The sequence below is a fragment of the Typopeltis vanoorti genome, chromosome 12 (genome assembly GCF_054136105.1).
Source record: "Typopeltis vanoorti isolate ZY-2024b chromosome 12, IOZ_Tvanoo_1.0, whole genome shotgun sequence".
NCBI classification, from domain to species: Eukaryota; Metazoa; Arthropoda; class Arachnida; order Uropygi; family Thelyphonidae; genus Typopeltis; species Typopeltis vanoorti.
Window position 1 is genome coordinate 40,200,713 of NC_143560.1, and position 21,780 is coordinate 40,222,492.

Below are 21,780 nucleotides of genomic sequence, written 5' to 3' on the forward strand. Positions count from 1 at the left end.
CCTTATCATATGCCTTTTCCAAATCAACAAAACTTAAATACAGATCTTTGTTATATTCCCATGCTTTCTCGACTATTTGTTGTAGAGTGAAGATCTGATCCTGACAGCCTCTGTTTGGCCTGAATCCAGCTTGTTCTTCACCAAGCTTTTCTTCCACAATTCTTCTCAACCGTTTCTCAAGTATACTTGCATAGATCTTGCCAGGAACACTCAGTAGGGAAATACCTCTGTAATTCTCACATGCAGTTTTATTTCCCTTTTTATATATGGGTACTATGAGAGCTCTACTCCAATCATCAGGAATTCGTCCCTCTGTCCAGGCTTTCTGAACTATGCAGTGCAGCCACTATAAGACTTTTATACCACCATACTTCAGCATTTCTAGCCAAATATCATCTACTCCTGCTGCCTTTCCACATATCAAACTTTTGATGGCTTTTTCTACTTCAAGTATGGATATGTATTCCTGACTGCATGCCCGGTCAGTGTTTTTTACCACTATGCTGTCATCACTGCTTGTTTCATTTAGCAATTTTTCAAAGTAATTACTCCATACTTCAAGGATATCTTTTTCTCCTGTTTTCAAGTCACCTTTATCATCTCTAACTCCTTTTACAGCACTCTTTCCTCCATTTCTAAGCTTCTTAAACAACCTCCAGAATATCCTAACACCTTCTTGATATTTATTTTCTTTGTTCTTGCAAAAGTTCTCCCATGACTTTTGTTTAGCTAGTTTTACACAGTGTTTTGCTTTCTTGTATTTGTCTCTGTATTCTCTAAGAGCAAAAAGCTGACTTATTTGCCAGGAAATTTTGATATGATTTCTTTTCCTTCACTGCCTCTTTAACTTCCTGTGTCCACCATGGAGTCCTGATTTTTCTATCCTTGCAGACAACCTCACCACATGCCTCTCTGGCTGAATCAGTCAGGGTTTTCTTCAAGGCCTGCCACTGAATATCGAAGGTTTAGTTCCTGTTCTCAAACTCTTTCATTTTTATTTCAATAATCTTTGTGTATTTTAGCCTACAGTTCACATCTGAGAGCTGCTCAACTTTTATTCACTTTAAAACTTTCTTACATGTTATTCTTTTCAATATGAAATTCAATTTTATCCTGCTCAAGACTAAATAGTGATTGGTTCCAATTTCAAATCCTCTGTACACTCTGGTTTCCTGCACCAGGGAGAAAACATCACTATCAACAATAACATATTCAATGAGACTTTTCTTATTCCTTGTCGTTTCTCTCCATGTGAATTTGTGCACATTTTTATGTTGGAACATGGTGTTAGTAATAACTAGTCCATGTCCTGAGCAGAAATCCAACAGGTATTTTCCATTATTATTAGCTTTGCTCTTTTCTCCAAATTTTCCCAAAATATTTTTGTATGTCTAACAATCATTTCCTACTCTGCTATTCAGATCCCCAACAAGGACCAACTTTTCCTTTTTCATTGTGTTAGTTGCTTTCTCTAAAGCCTCAAAAAATTCCTCCACTTATACCTTAGTAGAACCTTCTGTGGGACCATAGGCACAAATAAGTCTCATTGTCCAGTTCCCCATTCTCATATTTGCCCACATCACTCTACCTGAGACAGCCTGCCATTCAAGAAGATTAGCCTCGTATTTTGTGTTGAATACTATGGCTACTCCTTCTTTTCCTTGATTGTCAACATTTTGTATTTATTGCTCAGAAAGATCTCACCAGTTTTTGTCTTTTTTGTTTCAGTCACCCCTATTATGTCGATCTGGTACTTATCTAATTCCTTAGCTAGCTCCATTTCTTTGCCATTCAGGCTTCTTATGCTGATAGTATCGATCTTTAACTCTGGTGATGTTGAGTTGGGGTGTGTTTTCAGATTTGTTCCAGTAGCTGACTTTTTGCTGTTCGCCCTGTTCCCTGATGAAAACAACGGGGGCCTTGTTTAACCGGGCGACACCCCAGGGTATTAAATTTTGTCATGTTGTACCATCGTTTTTTATTTTGGTTTAACCAATAAGAATACAATTTGGTCAGCTAAATCCCAAATTGCCAGCCCATCCTCGTTCATGCAGTATCCAGGTAGATACCCAACAGGGTGCACCAAGAGAAGGTGAGGATTGGACATTAGGTCAGAAGCCCTGGTCGGTTCTCTGCATTCTTTTAAAGGCTCTCCTCTCAGTTATACAGATTTGACCCTTAAGCACCCCAGGAAACAAAATATTTTTATTGCATAAGGATTATCTGTTAGTAGATTTACTTGTATGTCTTAAAATAAAGCTGTAAAATAGCTTTCTTTTAAAAGTGAGACATAGATGACAACTAAAAAACAGGAAGAAGGTTATGTGTGGCCCAATAGAGCAGATAGAAAAATTGTCCACATAACAAAAAGGGATAGAATTAGAGAAATGACTGGAGTAGAGCTGTTGTGAAGCACTGTAAGGCATGTAAATGGAAATGGATATACCAATAATTAGCAGATTAACAGATTCATGATGAACATAATTAAGCCATGAGTGGATACCAAGAGAAGAAAAGGTTGCTAGAGAGTAAGATGAAGGGATGATCTACAAAGGCTTACCATGAGATGGTGGATATTAGCTAAGGACAGAAATAACTAGAAATTTATAGTGACCTATATCCAGCAGCAGAGAAAGAAGCAGAAGAAATGTAAAATTTTATTAAATATGTTCAAGCAAACCATCCTTGGAACCTGTCTAAAAGTGCGGTAGAAAGAGAATGAGGAATAAAGGTTTTATGTGAAAATTAATGAATGAGTGAACTGTTATTGAAATGTGTTGTAAATGAATTTGAGTTACAATATGGCAGATATGTTACTGGATGAATGAATCTACCTACAGTGAGTCTAGTGAATTTATGTAAGTCTTAATAATATTAATAACAATATCATGTACATTACTATGTAACAGAAAGGCTAAGAGCTATAGACTTTATTCTGTATGAATAAAGAATAAAGATGAAGGATACATCTTTGTGTAGGAGAGAGGTAAAGGCAAAGGATAACCAATAATGGAGTTTTGCCATTTAAAAAAAACAATAAATGACCATTTCAGTAAATGAATTTTAAAGCATAAACATACATACCTGTTCAATTATAAGATCAGGTTTAGCAGGAGGGGGTTCTGTAATGGAAAGATACTCAAGAAACCTTTGTAGTTGTTCTAAAACAGCTATCTGCGTCAAAATACTATCAATGAGATAGGATCTCAACTGAAACATTCAGAGAGAGGTTAATGAGATATTATATAATGTGTTCCATATTAACATACACCATATTTTAAATTTTATATTAAATATTTCATTTATTTCTTTTTATGTTTCATTACAAAATCTTAGTATTTAGATTTTCATAAACTTTTGACAGAAGACAATCCCCCCCCCCACCCCAAATTTACTGATATGTATAAAGCTACTGCAAATTGTCAAATATAAGCACAAACTTAACTGCACTCAGCATTTTTCAGTGAACCTTAATATTATTAAGGTTCTAAAATTATTAGGATATGGTAAATAAGATTTCACTGCTGTGAAGTAGGATTAACATGGATAATTCATTATTAACTCAGCTTCTTACAATATACTTTTTCTTCTTATCAAGGATTAGGTATTTGCCTGTTCTGGTTTCACTGGTTTTTTCCATCTTGCAGCTCTCTCTCTCTGGTCTATATTTATCTACTTCTTTTGGTTGGCGATATCTTTTCATTCTATATATCATAAATGCTCTTTCCATTTATTATCTTTATATTCTTTGATCTTTCATGTACATTGTAAATACCCAGCTCTTAACTAATTAATTCATTTTTATATGGTCTAATTTTATGCACTCTTTATAATTGTTTTCAAAAATCTCATTTCTGTTGTCAGTATTTTATTTTGATCTTTCTTTTTAACAGTTCATATTTCTACTTCTTTTATTTTTGGCTACAGTTCATCAGCTGTCATCAACAATAACCTCCTCTCCCCCTCATTCTTTTCTCTCTATCATTCCTGAAAATACTATACCCTTCAGATTCTATCTCACTATCTACTTATCTTCTGTCAACTATGTCTCACTAGTGCCAATAACATTTGGCTAAGAGGAACTAACCAATACCATAAACTCTTCCTTGTTCCAAATGTTCCTGGTATTAGTGTACATAAAGTGCAATAGCTTCAAGGTCCACAGTTATCCTTATGCTTTATAATAACTATCCCATTCTAGATTGTCACTAGTGGTACTAACTCAGGCATACTTTGTACATTCTCACACTCACTTGCATCACAGGTATATGTTGACTCATTTAATAGCTTCCCTACCAATAGTTCTAGTTTCTCTGATTTTGCACCTCCAATCTCGTTTCAATCAACAACACTTTTTCAAGACCATGAACACCAAATCCATTCCAGTGCAAACCATATGCTTTAAATAATTCCTTTCCATGCATCAAACTCATGCTACACATCCACAAACTTCTCATCATTACTCCTAAATAACCTACACTTTGACTCATTCACTATCATGCCCCTCTTTCTCAACTCATTTCTGTCATATTGTAGCAATAGACTCACTATCTTAACTCTCACTCTTCTCTTCTACTACTTTCAGCAACCCTTTCATGTCCTCCCTCATACTATACTTTTCTCCTTTCAAATAATTCATTCCTCTCAAAATAATGAACTCTTTCACTTGCCCTTCTGCCTTCTAATAGCCTTGCTAATATCATTAATCTTTGTTAATATCATTAACATTGTTAATGAAAGCACAATTTCATCACTTTCTAGTCAGGCACACCTCATCATGGAATCACTGTATAAGACTCAACATTTCCTTTCTCGCTTCGTTGAGCATTCCTTTCATTTTCTTCACACCACTTCCTTCTTTTTGCTCTCAGCTGTACTTGCTAGATTTTTCTGCATTCACTCTAGCTCACACTTCACCTTGTGAAGGACTCCATAAACATTATCTCCCTCATTACAGCCAACTCTTCATTCTTCCCATCAGTCATGCTACTATTACTCTCTCTCTCTCTCTCTCTCTCTCTCTCTCACACACACATTCCTATTTTCTGCTGCTCTGTTACACACATTTTCATGCATATTACCTGTTACATCTGCCACTTCAATCCCTCAACCCATGCAAACTATGTCATCATACTTGCTTTCGAACCAAATCTATGCATATTAAGTGACCATGGTACTATACTTAAGCTAACATCTGACTAGTGAGATATTTGCCTGACTGGCAAATGCTAGCCAGTGTAAAAATTTTAAAGCCCTGAATGTGTATGTATATATATTTCTTCAAAATAATAATTCTTTCAAACTATTCAATATATATATGAATAATTTTTGATGAATTTCCACACTAATTTTTTCTCCAATTTGATTATGAAATCAGTGATCTGTTGTTGCATGTACATTGCATCACATGACCACTGGTTAAAAACCTTCAATGATGAAAAAAATAATAATAATAAAATAATTATAATATTTGTTTTATTGAAAAGAATGTTAAGAAATTTAACAATACAAATTAACCCAGGTATAGAACAATGAAGACTTTAAAAGGCAAGTGACATTTTAAGTCTTCTTCTTCACCCATGGTCTATGTAGACCGCTGGGGCACCATAAAGGTGACAGTTCTGACATAGTCTCTCCAGGTAGCGCTTCACCTTGAAGGCCAATAGTCTTTTCTCATCTTCTTTTAGTGATGTCCAACTCTCACTTCCATACACTAAGACTCAGTTAACAAGGGTGTCGATGAGGTTGAGTCTTGTAGTTAGCTGTATTTTATTGTCCTTCCAAGTGGCTGTAATTTCATTGCTTTAAAATATCTACACATTATATAACATATGTGTATGTATTTCTTTATATATAGGTGACCAACAGTATGTCACAGGGCACTGTGCTCAAACCATTGTTATTTAATTTGTGTATTAAATATATAATTTGAGTATAATTATACAAGTATAATTTGAGGAAGCATATACAGTTGTTTGCTGATGATACCAAACTGGACAGTGTAGTAGTAGTAAATAAAAACGATGTAAAGCCACTGTAGAATAATTTAAATTGAATTATTCTACATCTTCTTTTAGTGATGTCCAACTCTCACTTCCATACACTAAGACTCAGTTAACAAGGGTGTCGATGAGGTTGAGTCTTGTAGTTAGCTGTATTATATTAACAAACCATTGTTATTTAATTTGTGTATTAAATATATAATTTGAGTATAATTATACAAGTATAATTTGAGGAAGCATATACAGTTGTTTGCTGATGATACCAAACTGGACAGTGTAGTAGTAGTAAATAAAAATGATGTAAAGCCACTGTAGAATAATTTAAATTGAATTAAATTGTGAGCAAAATCATTCATCTACACTCATAACTGTTTGCAATGTCTATCATGCCTCTCCTTAAACCCATGGACTCAAAAAGCACTTACAACCATCTGGCATCCCACCCATTTACCATTCTTCAAGAAAAACAAAACAACAACAAAAAATCTAGTTCTCAAATCCCTGTTAACCACATTCTTACACAACTTCTATGGATAATCATACCTTTATTCTCCATCCCCCATCATGTGCTGAAAAATTTTTCCATCTATCTCATAAATCTCCTTAGTAGCTCATATATCTCCTTTTATTTTGTCTATTGACCAAATTTTAGAACTCTCCATAAGCCTTCATTATGGTCAACTGTCTCTGGATAATCAAAACACTTTCTCATCCCAAGGTAACCATAGTAGAACAGCTGTAGTTATATCAAAACTTTAGAAAGAGGGATAATAATTTTTTTTCCCACTTCTCAATGTTTTTCAGCATCCACCTAATCCTTTGCTTTGCCCAAGTTTGTTCATTTTGGCAATATGTCTTCTGAACTTCAACTCCTACTCCCAGGTCTCTGGTCTCATTGATGTAAAACACAGTTTTGTAATTTTTTTCAGTCCAAAGTACAAAACCTCACAATTTACAACAGTGAAAACTAGCAACCATTATTCCCCCCCTCCCAAAACTATTGGTCTGTTTAAATCATCCTGCAGGAGATTTTTAACCATCATTCTCTGTCCAGACTATTAGTCTGTATAAATCATTCTGCAGGATCTCTCCATTATCTTTATTAACCACTTCAACATATAAATAACAAAAAAATAAATAAAAAAAAAAAACAGTAAGGATAAGGAAGTTATTTTCCTTCTTTATAAGATCTTGATCCAGAAATTTACAAAAATGTAGTTCTCAAATTTGGCTGCCTGATCCAATGAATTCATAGGGATGAGGAAGTGTATAGGGAGAATCCAGAGGGAGGTGACAGATCTGTAAGATGCTTTATTTTGTATAAAGATAGGCAGAAGACTTGTGGATTAGAATGTTTGCTTGATAGATGGAAAAGAGACGATATGATAGAAATATATGAGTTACTATGGAGAAAGATTCAGAAGAAATTTTTCACTACATGACAGGAAGGGAGAAAACAATGAGGGCACTCTTGGAAATTGAGGAGAGAGGGGGGGGGGAATGTGAGATGGGGTAAGGATATGGGTAGCAAGGATTATATTTTTTGCATGGAGAGTGATGAAGGAGTAACTGAAGATAGTGAGTATAACATGAATTAGTGTGGGCCTTCTGTGATGAGTCTTAGGACTTCATGGATAACAACAATAATAATTTAGAAGCTATTTGGCTGGCATTATTTTTATTAGTTTTACTAGTTATTACTGGCATTATTATTGTTTTTGTTCCTGTCATATTATTTCTTGAATTTCAGAAAGACATTTGCAATGTCAATAATTAAAATAAAAATTCAGCCAAGTAGCAACCTTTTAAATTGTAGCCAACCTCCTGCTTCTTCGGTATTTGGCTCACTTTTTTTTATAGGTAATTTTTTATGAGATATATTTCATTATATTACAAGCTACATGACTGTTTAGATGAAACAGTAAAAAAGCAGTCAAATAATAAATTGATGAAACTGGTTAAATGATGCAAAATTAAAATGCCCATAGCGTTTTAATTTCCTCTCTCTCACTCTCTCCCCTGACAACCTATCCTGAATTTTGCTCCAATTGTATGGAAATATGGAAAACAACATGAGAATATATATATATATATTCATGTCAGAACTAATGATTGGATTCCATTTCAACATTTCAAACACAACTACTACTTGTTCTAAACTCTGTGTTTGTTTAAAGTACAATATATTTTATGATGTTGTTTACTCCCTGGTACTGTATTCACCTGATGAAGTCGGCATTTCCAATGAAACTAGTAGTGAAACCTTATTAAATCTCTTATATATTTTTTCTCAGTGTTTAAGTCGGTTAATAATTATAAACATAAAGATACCAAGCTATTTTAAACCTGGTTTTACTCCATTTCCCAAGTAAGCAAACAGACAAACAAGTCAAGTTTGCGCCTGTAAGTGTTGCAAGTCTAGCTGATCCTACAGGTAGTGCAAGACCAAGGTAACTCATGGTAAAAGTAGAATAAGCTCTGATCACTAATCTTAATATTTACCCTTAATGCAAAGCACATCAACACTTGCAGGCGCAAACTTGACTTGTTTGTCTGTTTGCTTACTTGGGAAATGGAGTAAAACCAGGTTTAAAATAGCTTAGTATCTTTAACATTTACTATAACCAAGGTAAAATACTTTCTACATTTATATCTCCTCCTGAGATTTTTATTTAATAAGGTTAAAACACCTTATGGTAACTTGTTCTGGTATAATACTTATAAGCTCTGTATTACTAAAATCTTGGTATTTCTAGCCTGACTCCCACTGATGAGACCTCTATAGGGGTCGGAACTGGTGTGGGCTGGCTTTGAGAGGCTCTGCTTGGGGATAGTTTTTTGCCTATCTCTGAGTAGGGCCACTGCTGAGATTATGGCCCTGGCTGGTGGTGGGGTGAGCCTGCCACTGGGTAGAGCCAATGCTGAGAAGTTCTTCTCGGTGACGGAGTAAGTCTGTCACTGAGTTGAACAACGCTGAGTTGGACGGTCTTTCGGCTATGGAGTGGTCTAGGGATCATCCTAATTTTTAGAGAGGTCTTTACTTAAATATACCTCAATAAAGGTCGAAACCGGTCTGGGTAGTGGCTCCTTGCCTTTAATACAAAACATCATACATCTCCTCTAGGAGATGTGCTTTGCATTAAGGGTAAATATTAAGATTAGTGATCAGAGCTTATTCTACTTTTACCATAAGTTGCCTTGGTCTTGCACTACCTGTAGGATCAGCTAGACTTGCAACTTGACTTGTTTGTCTGTTTGCTTACTTGGGAAATGGAGTAAAACCAGGTTTAAAATAGCTTGGTATCTTTAACATTTACTATACCCAAGGTAAAATACTTTCTACATATATATACTAAATCTGGTTTAAATCGCTTAAACAATGCAACTTATAAGATTGCCTATAAAATAAATTTCCTCTCCTAACTGCCTTTACATTTTTCAGATTAGATTAGGCTCAAATTTTTGAGTTGACCTTTAGCAACTCACAAGAAACAATAATATTCCAAATTGAGTCAAAATCAGCTGAAAATTAAGACTTCAGATGGGTTCAGAGGAAGCAAGCAAGCAACTCAGCACACACAGTTTCTTCTTCATTACATTATAATCTGATCAGGCTGTATTTTTCAGATAATATTAAACTATCAGAAAGAGCTATATTTTAAATTAAAGATGCCAAGAAATTATATTCTTGGTTCAATCCTTTATCCAAGTGTAAGCAAACAAAGTTTACACCTGAAGTAACTTCATGACTGGGCAACTCATATATATAGAGGCTAATGACTTCACATCACTTGCCTTAGCATCCCATAATGCAAAGCACATATTCTTACAGGCATGTATGTACATGTACAATGCTATGCATTATGGGAAGGGTCACTACCCAAAATAGTTTCAAATTTTATTGAGGTCTCTTCAGTGGGTGCCTGAAGTGATACCATTGTTGAAGTAATGAGGTCACATTTTCATATACAAGTAGCCAAAAGGTGTCATACCTTATTACTAGAATACTCCAGATTAGAGATAGATGTTGGAAGTTTTTCCACTTGGTTATACTTTAAATTAAAGATGCCAAGTAATTATATTCTTGGTTCAATCCTTTTTCCAAGTGTAAGGAAACAAAGTTTGTGTCTGAAGTAACTTCAGGACTGCACAACTTGTATAAAGAATTTATGACCATTAAAGTGATTAAAAGTGCAAGCTATTCAAAAATGTCTCAATTATATGCAAATACCAGAATAAAAGCAATAAAAATATTCTGATAAACATACCTTTAATATTTGATTTTTCTTATAATCATTCATGCTATATTTTTTCTGGCATTCAGAATCCATTAAAAGATAAAAAAGACCTAGCCATATCTAAAAATAATAAACATTATTGAACAGTAATTCAAATACAGTAATTTCTCAATTAACTGATCTGCTTTTTGAACTAAGTAAGAAAACTGCCAGTTAGTTATTAGAAATGAATGGTATTGATATTTACTGTTGAACTAAATATGAGCACTAAAATACTCAGGAACTATATTTTATTCAATGCAATATAATTCTTTACATTAAAAATAAAAAGTAAAAATAAATTTCTCAGGTGAGTATTATAAGAAATATTTAATGTGAACATACTTAATTCATATGGTTATTGCAAACAATATCTGAAAATTAGCATATTTGTCATGTCACAGCTACGAAAAGCACATAAATTGCTTATCAGATTATATTACAATTATTATTGTTGTTATTATTAAGTTAGTCAAAAACATCTAGGAGGTCCCTTTGTCATGCATACACACAGCTCATCATACCATGCCTCAAAACTTCTGAAGACACACTCTCAGGAAAACATTCCAGTCATTACAACTCTGCATGCAAAAAATCTTTTCTCATTCCCTTGTTCACACCCACCTTATACAACTTCCAGGGATGTTTTCTAGTTCTCCCCTGATCTCCCACCATTTTATGGAAAACCTCTTCAATTGATCCTATAACAACTCCAAACCAACTTGTACGTCTCAATCATATCACCTCTCTTCCTCCTATCTGCTAGACTCTAAATTGCATCATCTCAACATTTCCTCATATTCAACATTCCAGAGATTAAAAACTACCTTAGACAATTGCGTCTGACCTTTCCAACATCTCTTCATCCTTTTGAAAACCAGTGACCAAATCTGTGAACAGCAGTACATGTGTGGCCTAATCAGAGCGTTATACAATTGAACAAGAATCTCCTCTCTACAAATCAGTGTCCTTCACATCATTCCCAGAATTCGTGTTGGGAATGATGTGAAGGACAATTTTGGAAATTTATCCTCAAGATCACTCCAAGATATCTTATTTCCTCCACCTCCAACAATATATCCCCACCAAGCGTGAATTCTACATCCCATCTTTGTTTCCCAAATTTAAAACCTTATGTTTTGCAACACTGAACTGGCATCCCCACTCTCGTGCCCATTCACTCAATCCATTCAAGTCTTCTTGTAAGACCACACCTGCTCTACTCCTCATAATTTGTCCCAACTTTGCATCATCTACAATCAACTGAATATCCCCATCCAAATTTTCTCCAATATCATTAATATATAGGTTAAACAGCAATGGCCCTAAAACAGACCCCATCAGGCACACCACTAGAGCTTTATTAACATCAAGTTTGCTCAATTCCCCATATACCTCTTGTTCACTTAGGTTAGTCAGTCTCTCCTCCTCATCATCAACTGCTCTCAAACTCTTCATGATGTCACATTCACAAGAATGAAAGATTTTTAGGAACTGCTCATTAAATATCTCAACCATATCTTCTGCAGCAGTTGTTCTTATACCGTTCAATGTCATCCTTCCATAATAATTATTATTATTATGATTCAGGCCTCCATTGAGTCACAAAACTCATCGTGGGAGGCCCACACCAGAAAACACAAAGTCTATCACACCACTCCTTGAGCCCACTGACTGTTTTGCTATCACCACTCTGTCAGGCAATGCATTCCATGGTTCTGTAAAACTCGATGTAGCTTAAAAATACCAATGCGCTTTAAATCGATTTTTACAGAGGTCAAGTCTCATGAGAACTGTTACAAAAATAACCTTGTCTGTCTCTATGTATTTTATGTTAAATATTAATGTAAATAACCCTATGGAATTGATTGTATTTACCGTTTTAACTAAAGTTTCTAGAATGTCAAAAACAAAGGCAATGCCTTGCCATCAGAACTTTGTATAATGTATAATAGCTATGTATAAGAGCACAAGAAAGTTGTTTATGATTAAGAGTGTGAGAAAGTTGTTTGTAAGCTCTGCTCATGAATACCTTCAAAGCTAGTATCAAAGAGATTCACTAGCTTCAGAGAAGTTTCCGCTGCCTGACAAGACAAAGAAAAATGAGCACATGCAGGAGAAGAAAGTACGGGCCGGCCTTAACAAAAGGATCAAGGAGAACTGCTGATTTCTTTGGGGTTTACAACCCTTGGTGCAAGGTCCCGAGAAGGCGAAAATAAAAGAGGACTGAGCCGAACATCGAGGGCAGTCGAGAGGAGGCAAGGTCCAGTTGCTGACAGAGAGGAGGCAAGATCCAGCTGCCGAGAGAGAGCAGAGGTGAGGTCCAGTTACCGAAGCAGGAGAGGGAAGCGCTGTTACCGAAGAGAACCAGAAGCATACTGACCCAGAGAAACAGACTTTACAGCAAACCCACGCCAGAGGAAAAAAAATTGGGAAGTCAACTGAAACCAAAAGCCACAGAACAATCTTCAAGCTATGCTGAAACTTTTTGCCTGAGCTTTTGAGTACCGGGAAGATTGCAGTCCAAGACCGCTAATACTCCAATGAAAATCCCCCTGAAGCAAGGCCTGAGGTGAAAGAAAAATCACAGAGACTTTGATGCAGGACCTTTGGAAGGTGTCATGACAAAGAGCCTCCATAAGTGTGTTCCAACCTCTAATGTACATTCTTTTTGTAATCTAGGAGATATGTCATAGACGGACTGATAAGAAATAGTAATAAGAAATATCTATAAGAGAGTCCTCTGATTTGTTGTTAACTGGAATATAAATTGTAAGATAACTTGCCATAGCTAGTTAATCTCTTTATGAGTAAATTAGTCTCAGCAAATTTGGTTTTCTTAAGCAGAGAAGTAACAGAGTAAACATATTGTTTGGTCATTTAATATTGAAAAGAGAAAGTTTGTTTCTTTATACCAAAAGGATAGGTAGAGAGAGAGAGAGAGAGAGAGAGAGTAACCTCCCAATCGCTTATTTAATGTACTTTATTTTAAATGTAAATAAATGTGTTTTAATTATATGTCTATAGAGTGCTGCCTGATTGTTTATTTTACAATGCACTGTTCCTAAAAAAAATATCGGACTTGTGAGCGGGAAACCAAGTGAGATAGCCGAAGCGTATAGTTAAGTGCAAATAGACCACGACTGTTTGTGTAAAGTTTTACTGAAGGAATTTGTGTTAGAGAAGGAGAGAGAGAAATCAACCGGCTGTATTACTGAGTTTTATGCCAGTTAAAAGATATTAGTGGCACAGTCTCAATAAAATCAATTTTCTAGTATCCATAGGCATAAGACTCGTAGTGCGAAAGGTAGATAAACATAGTACGCAATAGTATAAGCAAGAAAGGTTACGAGAGAGAAAGCCCACACTGCTAATTAGAATAACGGTATTTCAAAGGCGCAGTAACTAAGCAGGCTTTATAAATAGTAAGAAGAAATAGCATCACAGTTTACAGTTCAACCATCCTCCAGGCAAAGAAACGACTCCTTATCCTCTTGCTCACATCTTCCTTTCGTAACTTCCAGGGATGGCCCCTTGTCCTCTCCTTCTCCCTGTTCCAACAAACAAAGAGCACCAGAATGTCAACCCTGTAACTACCTCTCAATAGTTTAAAAGTCTCAATCATATCACCTCTCCTTCTTCTATCTACCAAACTCTGTAGTCCTCATTCCCTCAGCTTATCCTCATAACTAACACTGTATACAGTCCTCATATCATCTTTGTTATCTGCCTCTGCACTCGTTCCACAGTTAATTTATAACCCCCTTTAAATCCTGGGGTCTAAATTTGAGCACAATAGTCTAGGTGTGTTCTAATTAGGGCTTTATACAATGGAATGACAACTCTTTTATTCTTTTTATTCTTGTCAGTATTACAGCAATCCTTTGGATTACCTTCACCATCTTTGCAATATATTCCCTCCAGTAAACTTCCTCCAACAAAGTATGCAGCACCTCCCATCAATGTATTCCAAACTTCTAGACTATACATTTAGCTGAATTAAACTGATACCTTCATTTGCCCACCTGTCCAGTTTATTCAAATCCTCTTGCCAGGCTACCAATCTGCACTATTACTAAAAACCCTTCCCAGCTTCTCATTATCTGCAAACAACTGAATATTGCCCTGCAATCTATTGATGATGTCATTAATATCAAGTTTAAACAATACAGATCCCAGTATGGAATCCTGTTGAACCACATTTCTAACCTTCATATAGCTCCCTCATACTCTCTGATACCTATCAGATAGCTAATCCCGAATCCAGTTCACTCACTTAACATCTAAACTCATGTGCTGCAACTTAAATATCAGCTTGTCATGTAGTACCCTGTCAAATACCTTTTTACAATCAAAATATTAAATATATATATATATATATAAAAAAAGGCAGAATATGCTTTTCTCTCATCAACTGCTCTTGTCAGTTTATGATAAAATGCAGTGAGATTACTAAAACAAAAACACCCCTTAACAAATCCATGCTGACTCTCACAGATAATGTTACCCTCATCTTCCCAATGCTGTAAATGATTCCTAAGTTTTTCAATATCTTAAAAAATTACTGATGAAATACAAACTGGTCTATAGCTTGACATTTCCAGTCTGCTATCCCCTTATGTAATGGGGATAGCAGACTGGAATCTTACCCTCCATCTACTCCTTGGGCACCTCTCCCATAATCATTCTTTTTTTTTTTTTTTTTGCTAGCTACATATCGAAACAACTCTCTAGGATTCATTTTGACTTCATTAGCTAATGGAATTGATTATTACTACTCCTCTTATGATGCCTCCATAATGCTTTTTTCCTCTGTATTGCATGTTTAATCTCTTCATTCATCCATTTCACACCTACCGTATTTAATCTTCTGCACATTTAGACATTGCTTCTACTAGACAGTTTTTGAATATCCGAATATCCCCAAGATGAATTGATCTCCTTTCCAGCCAACTCCTCTTTCTATTCTACACCTGCAAGCTGACTCCTGAGCTTCTCATAATCACCAACCTTGTAGTTCCACATATACCCTTTCCTTGCAGAGGTCCATACACACTTCTAGGAACCACCCAAGTTATCACTTCATGGTCACTCTCACCAACTGGTGAGTGATTTACACTTCATTTATAATAACATCCTCTGATGAGATAATCAAATCCAAGACCCTGAATCCTCGTGTGCCCTCTGTTATATACTTACATACTCTCTGAGGTAGTTGTCCCTTAGAAACTCAAGAAACTCATTTTCTTTACTTCCAGTTGCTATCTCATCATCCCAGTCTATACTGTCATAATTAAAATACCCATAATGATTACCCATTTCTTATTTGCTTGGCAAATTTGATTATATGTTTCATTGTCACTACCATCTACATTACCAGGTCTATAACAACATCAACTAAGTATTTCATTCTATTCACCTCTATCTTAGACCATACTGCATTAAAACTACTGACACTATTTCCCTCTTGCATCTCTACCTTGTATGGACATAACTTTTTCTCTATCATCAATAGCACTCCCCCCTCCCTTTTTACTGTTCCTATCTTCACGAAACACAGCATACCCCTCCATCTCTATCCCTGTCAGGATGTCATCCTCATCCAACCATGTCTCCCTTATTCCACAAATTCTTAGGTGAACAAACTCAATTAATGCAACCATTTCATTTGCCTTGTTTTTTTTTACACTTCATGTTTGTTTGTATACAAACATAACAACTCATTCCTGGATTTATAGCAAGTTTCACTGATATCACTTATTAGATGTGACTCCTCCATACATACTTAACTCAAGCCATTTCTTCTTCTCCTTATTCATCTTAGAACCTTCTTCAAATCCATCTATTTTTCCCTGATCCCAGGTCATCCCCTTCCCTTTTTGTCCATACACACATTCACATTTTCTTGGAGCATCAATCTTTTTCACGCTGTGTTCCCCTGTCCACCCTAAGCCTTCCCATTTCCCTGTTTGTCTTGCACACTTGTTCTTTAATTCTCTATACTCATGCTACCCACTTCTTCATTCATAACCACCACTCCAACTCTCCTTTCTTACTCTCCTGCTCTTTCACATTGCTTCTTACTTGATCAGATTCATTCTCTGATCAAGTAAGATCAGAGAATTAAAACAGTCTCTCCAAATGACTCACCAAAACCATTAAAATACAGTCCCTCTCTCTCTTATACAGTTCAATTCGTCCATCAGATTCATTCCACACATTAACAAACACAACACTCTTTTCTCCTCATACATGTCCGCTAACATATCATTCACAATCTTTGCTCTCTGCCTCATTTCATCACTGTCATACCTCAGCAATACACTGACTATCTTTCCTGTGGTTCTGATCTTAGATGCTTTTGTTTTATATCATCCATCCATCTGCAAAAGGTTGATGATGCTCATAGTGCAGTAATGAAATTGCTGACTAAGGATTATATAAATTGGGAACTCAGTTCAGGAAACTGAACATGTAAAGGGTTTATTATTATCATATGATCTTCATGTAGTCAAGAGACTTGTTGTGAAGTCTGGTCCAGGTGCACTAAATTTATTGCACCCATTCTGTAAAATCATTTACTATCAGCATGCCTGAGGCAAATACATTCCATACACCCACCATTCCATGCAAAAAAACAACTAGTTTTTCATGCCTTGTACAAATTTGAGAAATAAACCCTTATCATTACCCCCCCCCATTCTACATATTCCAAAAGTTTCTTCAATCTCTTGAAATTCAGGAACCAGATCTGCACACAGCAGTGCAGTGCAGATGTAGTTTGGTTCTATACAATAGAACCAACACTAACACAACTATCTCTGCTGCTTAATTCCATGACTGCAGCATTCTTCTAGATTGCTTAAGTATCTTTGTAGTGTTTCTTGAACTTCAGTTCCCCGTTGATTATCACCTCAAGATCTGTTATCTCTTCTACTTCCTCCAGTACAGTCTCAACAACAGAGTGTACTGCCTTCCATCTGTGGATCCTAACACTTGGTGACAATAAACTGATATTCCTCCACACACACACACACACACACATATACTATTTTCAATGGATAAAATCCAACAAATAATTGATTGCATATTTCTGGTATCTCTGAACTTATAGGTAGTATTCTGAAGAATCACCTTAATCCTACATGTTTTCCTATCAACAAAATTTCTCATATATTACCATCTACAAAAGACAAATTGTCACCTATATCTTTAGCTGGTGTATACTAGATCCCTTGTGAATATAATTTGACATACTTGAGGCAGACAGAGTGTTCCGCTGAAATAAATAAATAAATAAATAATGAACAACAATACTACATTGATTATGTGAAACCTCAAAAGTCTGGTCTGCCACAGTGCAGTATTGACACAAACACAATATCCTGTGGGATGAAGCTCGTTTTCTCCATAGAAACAGTTTTAAATATGAATGTCTTTTCAAAGAAAGTTAGAAGCCCTTTTATATTGGCCTAGTCTGAATCAGAATGATGTGATTGTCTTTCTCTCTTCCAAATGTTTGGGAGATTCTCATTTTATGTAAACACCTAAAATAGTTTTAATGTTATTTATGTTGGCCGAGTGGTTAGTGTGTCCGCTCTCCAGTCAAGAGGCTGCGGGTTCGAATCCCGCTGTGGGCATGGATGTTTGTGATTGTCTGTGGAAATACCAGTGGTGGTTGGCGGTAGATGGCGTTGGTGTAGTTGTGGTCAGTTGGTGAATTGTGAGTGGTGGAAGCAGAGTTGTAGAGTGGATGCCCTCCCTCGATGAGTCTTTGGACTCCCTGGAGGTGACAAATAATAATAATAATTAATATTAATATTAATTTCTAGCATGCAGCAATGATTTTAAATTGATAAACCGATTGTTGTATGTACCTTGTATTCCTGTTCTTTGAATTGCTTGTTGTTTCTACATACTGATGGTGTACTGTTATTTTCAGTATGAAATATTTGTACTTTCATTAAAGTTTATTACTGTGGTTATTGTCATTCTGTTGTTTTATTCTGCTTTATCTTATTATATATATTGTTATTCTTCATAGAATTCTATACTGTCATCACTTTTTTTTCCCTTCTTCTGGAACATATAATATGGTTATTGTTATTTTGCCTCTATTTATTTTTAATCTAATTTCTGTTATTCTTTCACTCCAACATTTGTAGTAATTTATCTGTTTTGAAGTAGATTTATACACCAAAATCATAATGCATTTGTCTCTCCAGGCACTATCTTATATCAAAGCTTTTTTCCATGGCTCCTTTTAATTTCTTCTTTGTTTCTGTAATTAATTCAACCTTAAGCTCTCCTGTAGCTAGTAGTATATATCTAGTTCTCTTTCTTTGTTTTTCCTAAGAGGAAACTATTTAATGAACATAAGAGGAGTAAAATATAACAAATTATAATGTTATATTCTACTTTCATTTTGCCACTTTTGATAATTTTCAAAATAGTTTATCCATTTGTTTCTCTTCTGGGACCTAAAAGTAAATTAAAGTAAAATTTGTTATTTCTTATTTCAAATTTCTTTTCTTATACAGCAATTCCTCGATTAGCGTGCCTAATGCGTTCTTTAAAACAGGTGCATTAATCGAAAACGCACTAATCGAATATAATAACCTATGGAAAAATGTATAATTCGTTCCTCAGATTTCTTTTTTGACCCTTAATTTTTTTTTATAAAAGAATTAGGATAGATCTCAAAGCCTAGTTAAAGGAAAACCATGAAGCTGAAAGCATGACAATAAAACATATTCAGAATATAAATTTATTATTCTGCTTCTTAACAAAGAATTGAGCTAACGTAGTTTGGCGGGCATTCTGTTTTTTTTTTTTTTTTTTTTTCATATAACTGACAGTATGGCCCTATTGCCTCTTCTGCAAATTTTACTGGTTCTCTCTTCACCAGGGTAAGTCTCTATGCATTGCTGCTTAAAAACTTCGATTGTACAAAAGCTATTTTCAAATTGTTTCTGTGAAACCTCTTTGGGCTTGTCAGTGATTAAATTTTCTTCATATTCTTCAGGATCTTCCCACTGTGCATCTAAATTTAGCAGGTCAGAATCACTCAACTTCTCAGAATGAGATTTAATTAACTTAGATTCATTTAAAAAGCCTCTAAAATTTTGCACAATGTGGAAGAATGTGCTTCCAAATGGCTTGCATATTGCTAGCAATAATTTCATTTGACTTTGCGACTTTATAACCAGGCTGAGATTTCTCTGATTTAGCTAGAAAAGGCTTGGAAGGCATTTGCTTCCAAAAAAAGGCCGGTTTCATCGCCAATAAATATTTGTTGATCACAATAGACTCCTTACACAATTTTCTTCAAAATCTCTGGATATCTCCTTATCTACACTTGTAGCTTCTCCTGTGATTAGAATATTATGTAGGCTATTTCTCTTTTTGAAACACTCAAATCATCCAGCACTAACGTGGAATTTTTCTTCTTTTCCATCATTGATAGCCCTTTCTTTCCAGGTTACAGAGAGACAATGCTTTTGATTTAATAAGACCAGTGTTTAGCGGGATCCGTTTTTGGTTACAATCCTCGATCCATGTAAAAAGAAGTCTCTCTAATTCAATCATTATAATGCTTTGATTTTGAGTGCATGCATGATGAACTTGAAGCAGCCTTACCTTTCTCTTTGTATTCAGCAGTTGATTCACCCATTTTTGTGTTCTTGTCCTATCTCTGCTCTGCACTCGCCTTGTTATTTTTTTTTTTAATTATTATTTCAAGTTTTTCTTCCAATGAGATTACTTTTCGAATCATTTTCACACTTATATTTTTTGCTCACTAATTCTTTTACTCATGATTAAAGGTTAGGAAAATAATTTAAAATAAAAAAGTAAGGAAAATTACAGTAATTGCACGAGATATGATCAGGAAAATGCTATGTAAAGCAGACGACATAAATTTTGGTGGTAAATTTGGAAAATAGTGTACATGGAAATAGTGTAGTATGCCATTAAAAAATACTTTGTAAAATGTTTCAAATCAGTAACTAAATTATTTCATCCTGGTGAGTGATTTTTTAAATAGTTTAGCCATAAAAAATGTATAGATCGAAAATTTTTAAAATCTGTAACATTTATTTTTAAGATGTATATAGGCACACTAATCGAATTTTAGAAGCGCACTAATAAAATTTGGGTATCAAAAAAAAATGACGCACTAATCGGGGGCGCATTAATCAAGGGATTGCTGTATTTACATAGATCTGCTAGATTGTCTGTGCTAATGTTAATTAAAAGAAATTATGCAACCATTACATATAATGTAATGGTTGCATAATTTTAATGTAATTTTAATTTTAATAAAAACAATCACTTAAGATGGTGGAATAAAGTAAACTAATGGTTTTACTTTAGTAAAAAATATTGCTTCTAAAACATAATAAATGTAAATTGGGTCCTTTATGTACATCATAGTACATTGATTTTGGTACTTTGGTTCAAGCATAACTGTTGGTAGACCCCCCCCCCCCCCCACTAAATTGACATGAATGATCATAAAGTGTTGACTTGTGGTAGAATATTGTCAGATTGGGGCAATGCCATGGAGGGACGAACTTGAAGAATGATATATCAATAATGAATGAAAGCTAATTGAAATGCATTTATTAAGAGTCCTGGTAAGACTATGTGCCCAGAATGAGAAGAGCTGTGCATGCGAGTGAGAGATGTAATGTAATGTATCAACCAGTTATGCACAAACCTACTCGTCATGAAAAAATATACTTACCGAAGACCCACTCCTACTTCCCATTTTTTAATGATATGTCCCAATAATAGGAGTTCCATAAACTGATTAATAGTGCTGTATCATTGTTTGGGAGCATTTCTATTGTGTGAGAACCATTTAACACTTTCATTGCCAAGCTGAAAATTGAAATTTTGTGTGGTGGCCAAATTTTTTTTATTTTTTTATTTAGTTAGCGACGTCCACGCGATAACACATGATCGGCCGTTTGGTGAGAACTCGCATCGCGTGATTGGCAACGAACGTGTTAAAGAAAGAGAAGTCAGTAAATAATAAGAATGGAAAGAACAGTAAAAATTACATTGATTTTTTGGTAAATATAATTTTTTTACATTCACCTTGGTTACTGAATAGCACTTTATATCATGCAAAAAAGATTTTGTTTAGAAATTTCTTTTTTTAATTATATTTAATAAAAATATTCTATTTTGTCTAGTCTGCAGCTACTTGACAGTTGTCAAAATCTACTCACCATAGGTGAGTGCAACTCACCAGATTTTCAATGTTAGTAAATGTAAAGACATTGACTTTGGTGTGCTTAGATATCCAATGACATATTATATTGATGGGACTAGAAGAAACTGATCAGGCTGGGGATCTTGGAGTTTTAGTAGATAGGAAGCCCTTGACATTCAAGGGTTACATAGCAAAGATTGCAAATGCAACTCAGAGGATAATTGCAATGCTGAAACGAACTTTGTAAAGATAAGGAAATTATTTTGCCTCTTTATAAGAC

The 21,780-nt window shown here is 35.1% G+C and overlaps 1 protein-coding gene and 1 long non-coding RNA gene across 2 annotated transcripts in view; both read right to left on the reverse strand.

Moving 5' to 3' along the window:
* LOC150100725 (uncharacterized) overlaps positions 1-3,204 on the reverse strand; it is a 36,616-nt gene extending 33,412 nt beyond the window's left edge. The window contains exon 1 of the long non-coding RNA XR_016549175.1: positions 3,085-3,204. This is a non-coding gene — a long non-coding RNA (uncharacterized LOC150100725). The remainder of the gene's footprint in view (positions 1-3,084) is intronic.
* The window catches only part of LOC150100726 (zinc finger MYND domain-containing protein 10-like), a 91,392-nt gene that overhangs the window by 9,315 nt on the left and 60,297 nt on the right, over positions 1-21,780 (reverse strand). The window contains exons 7-8 of the mRNA XM_090401871.1: positions 10,271-10,360; positions 3,085-3,210 (exon numbers count right to left, since the gene is read on the reverse strand). Coding sequence (XP_090257997.1) covers positions 3,085-3,210; positions 10,271-10,360 — 216 coding nt within the window. The remainder of the gene's footprint in view (positions 1-3,084; positions 3,211-10,270; positions 10,361-21,780) is intronic.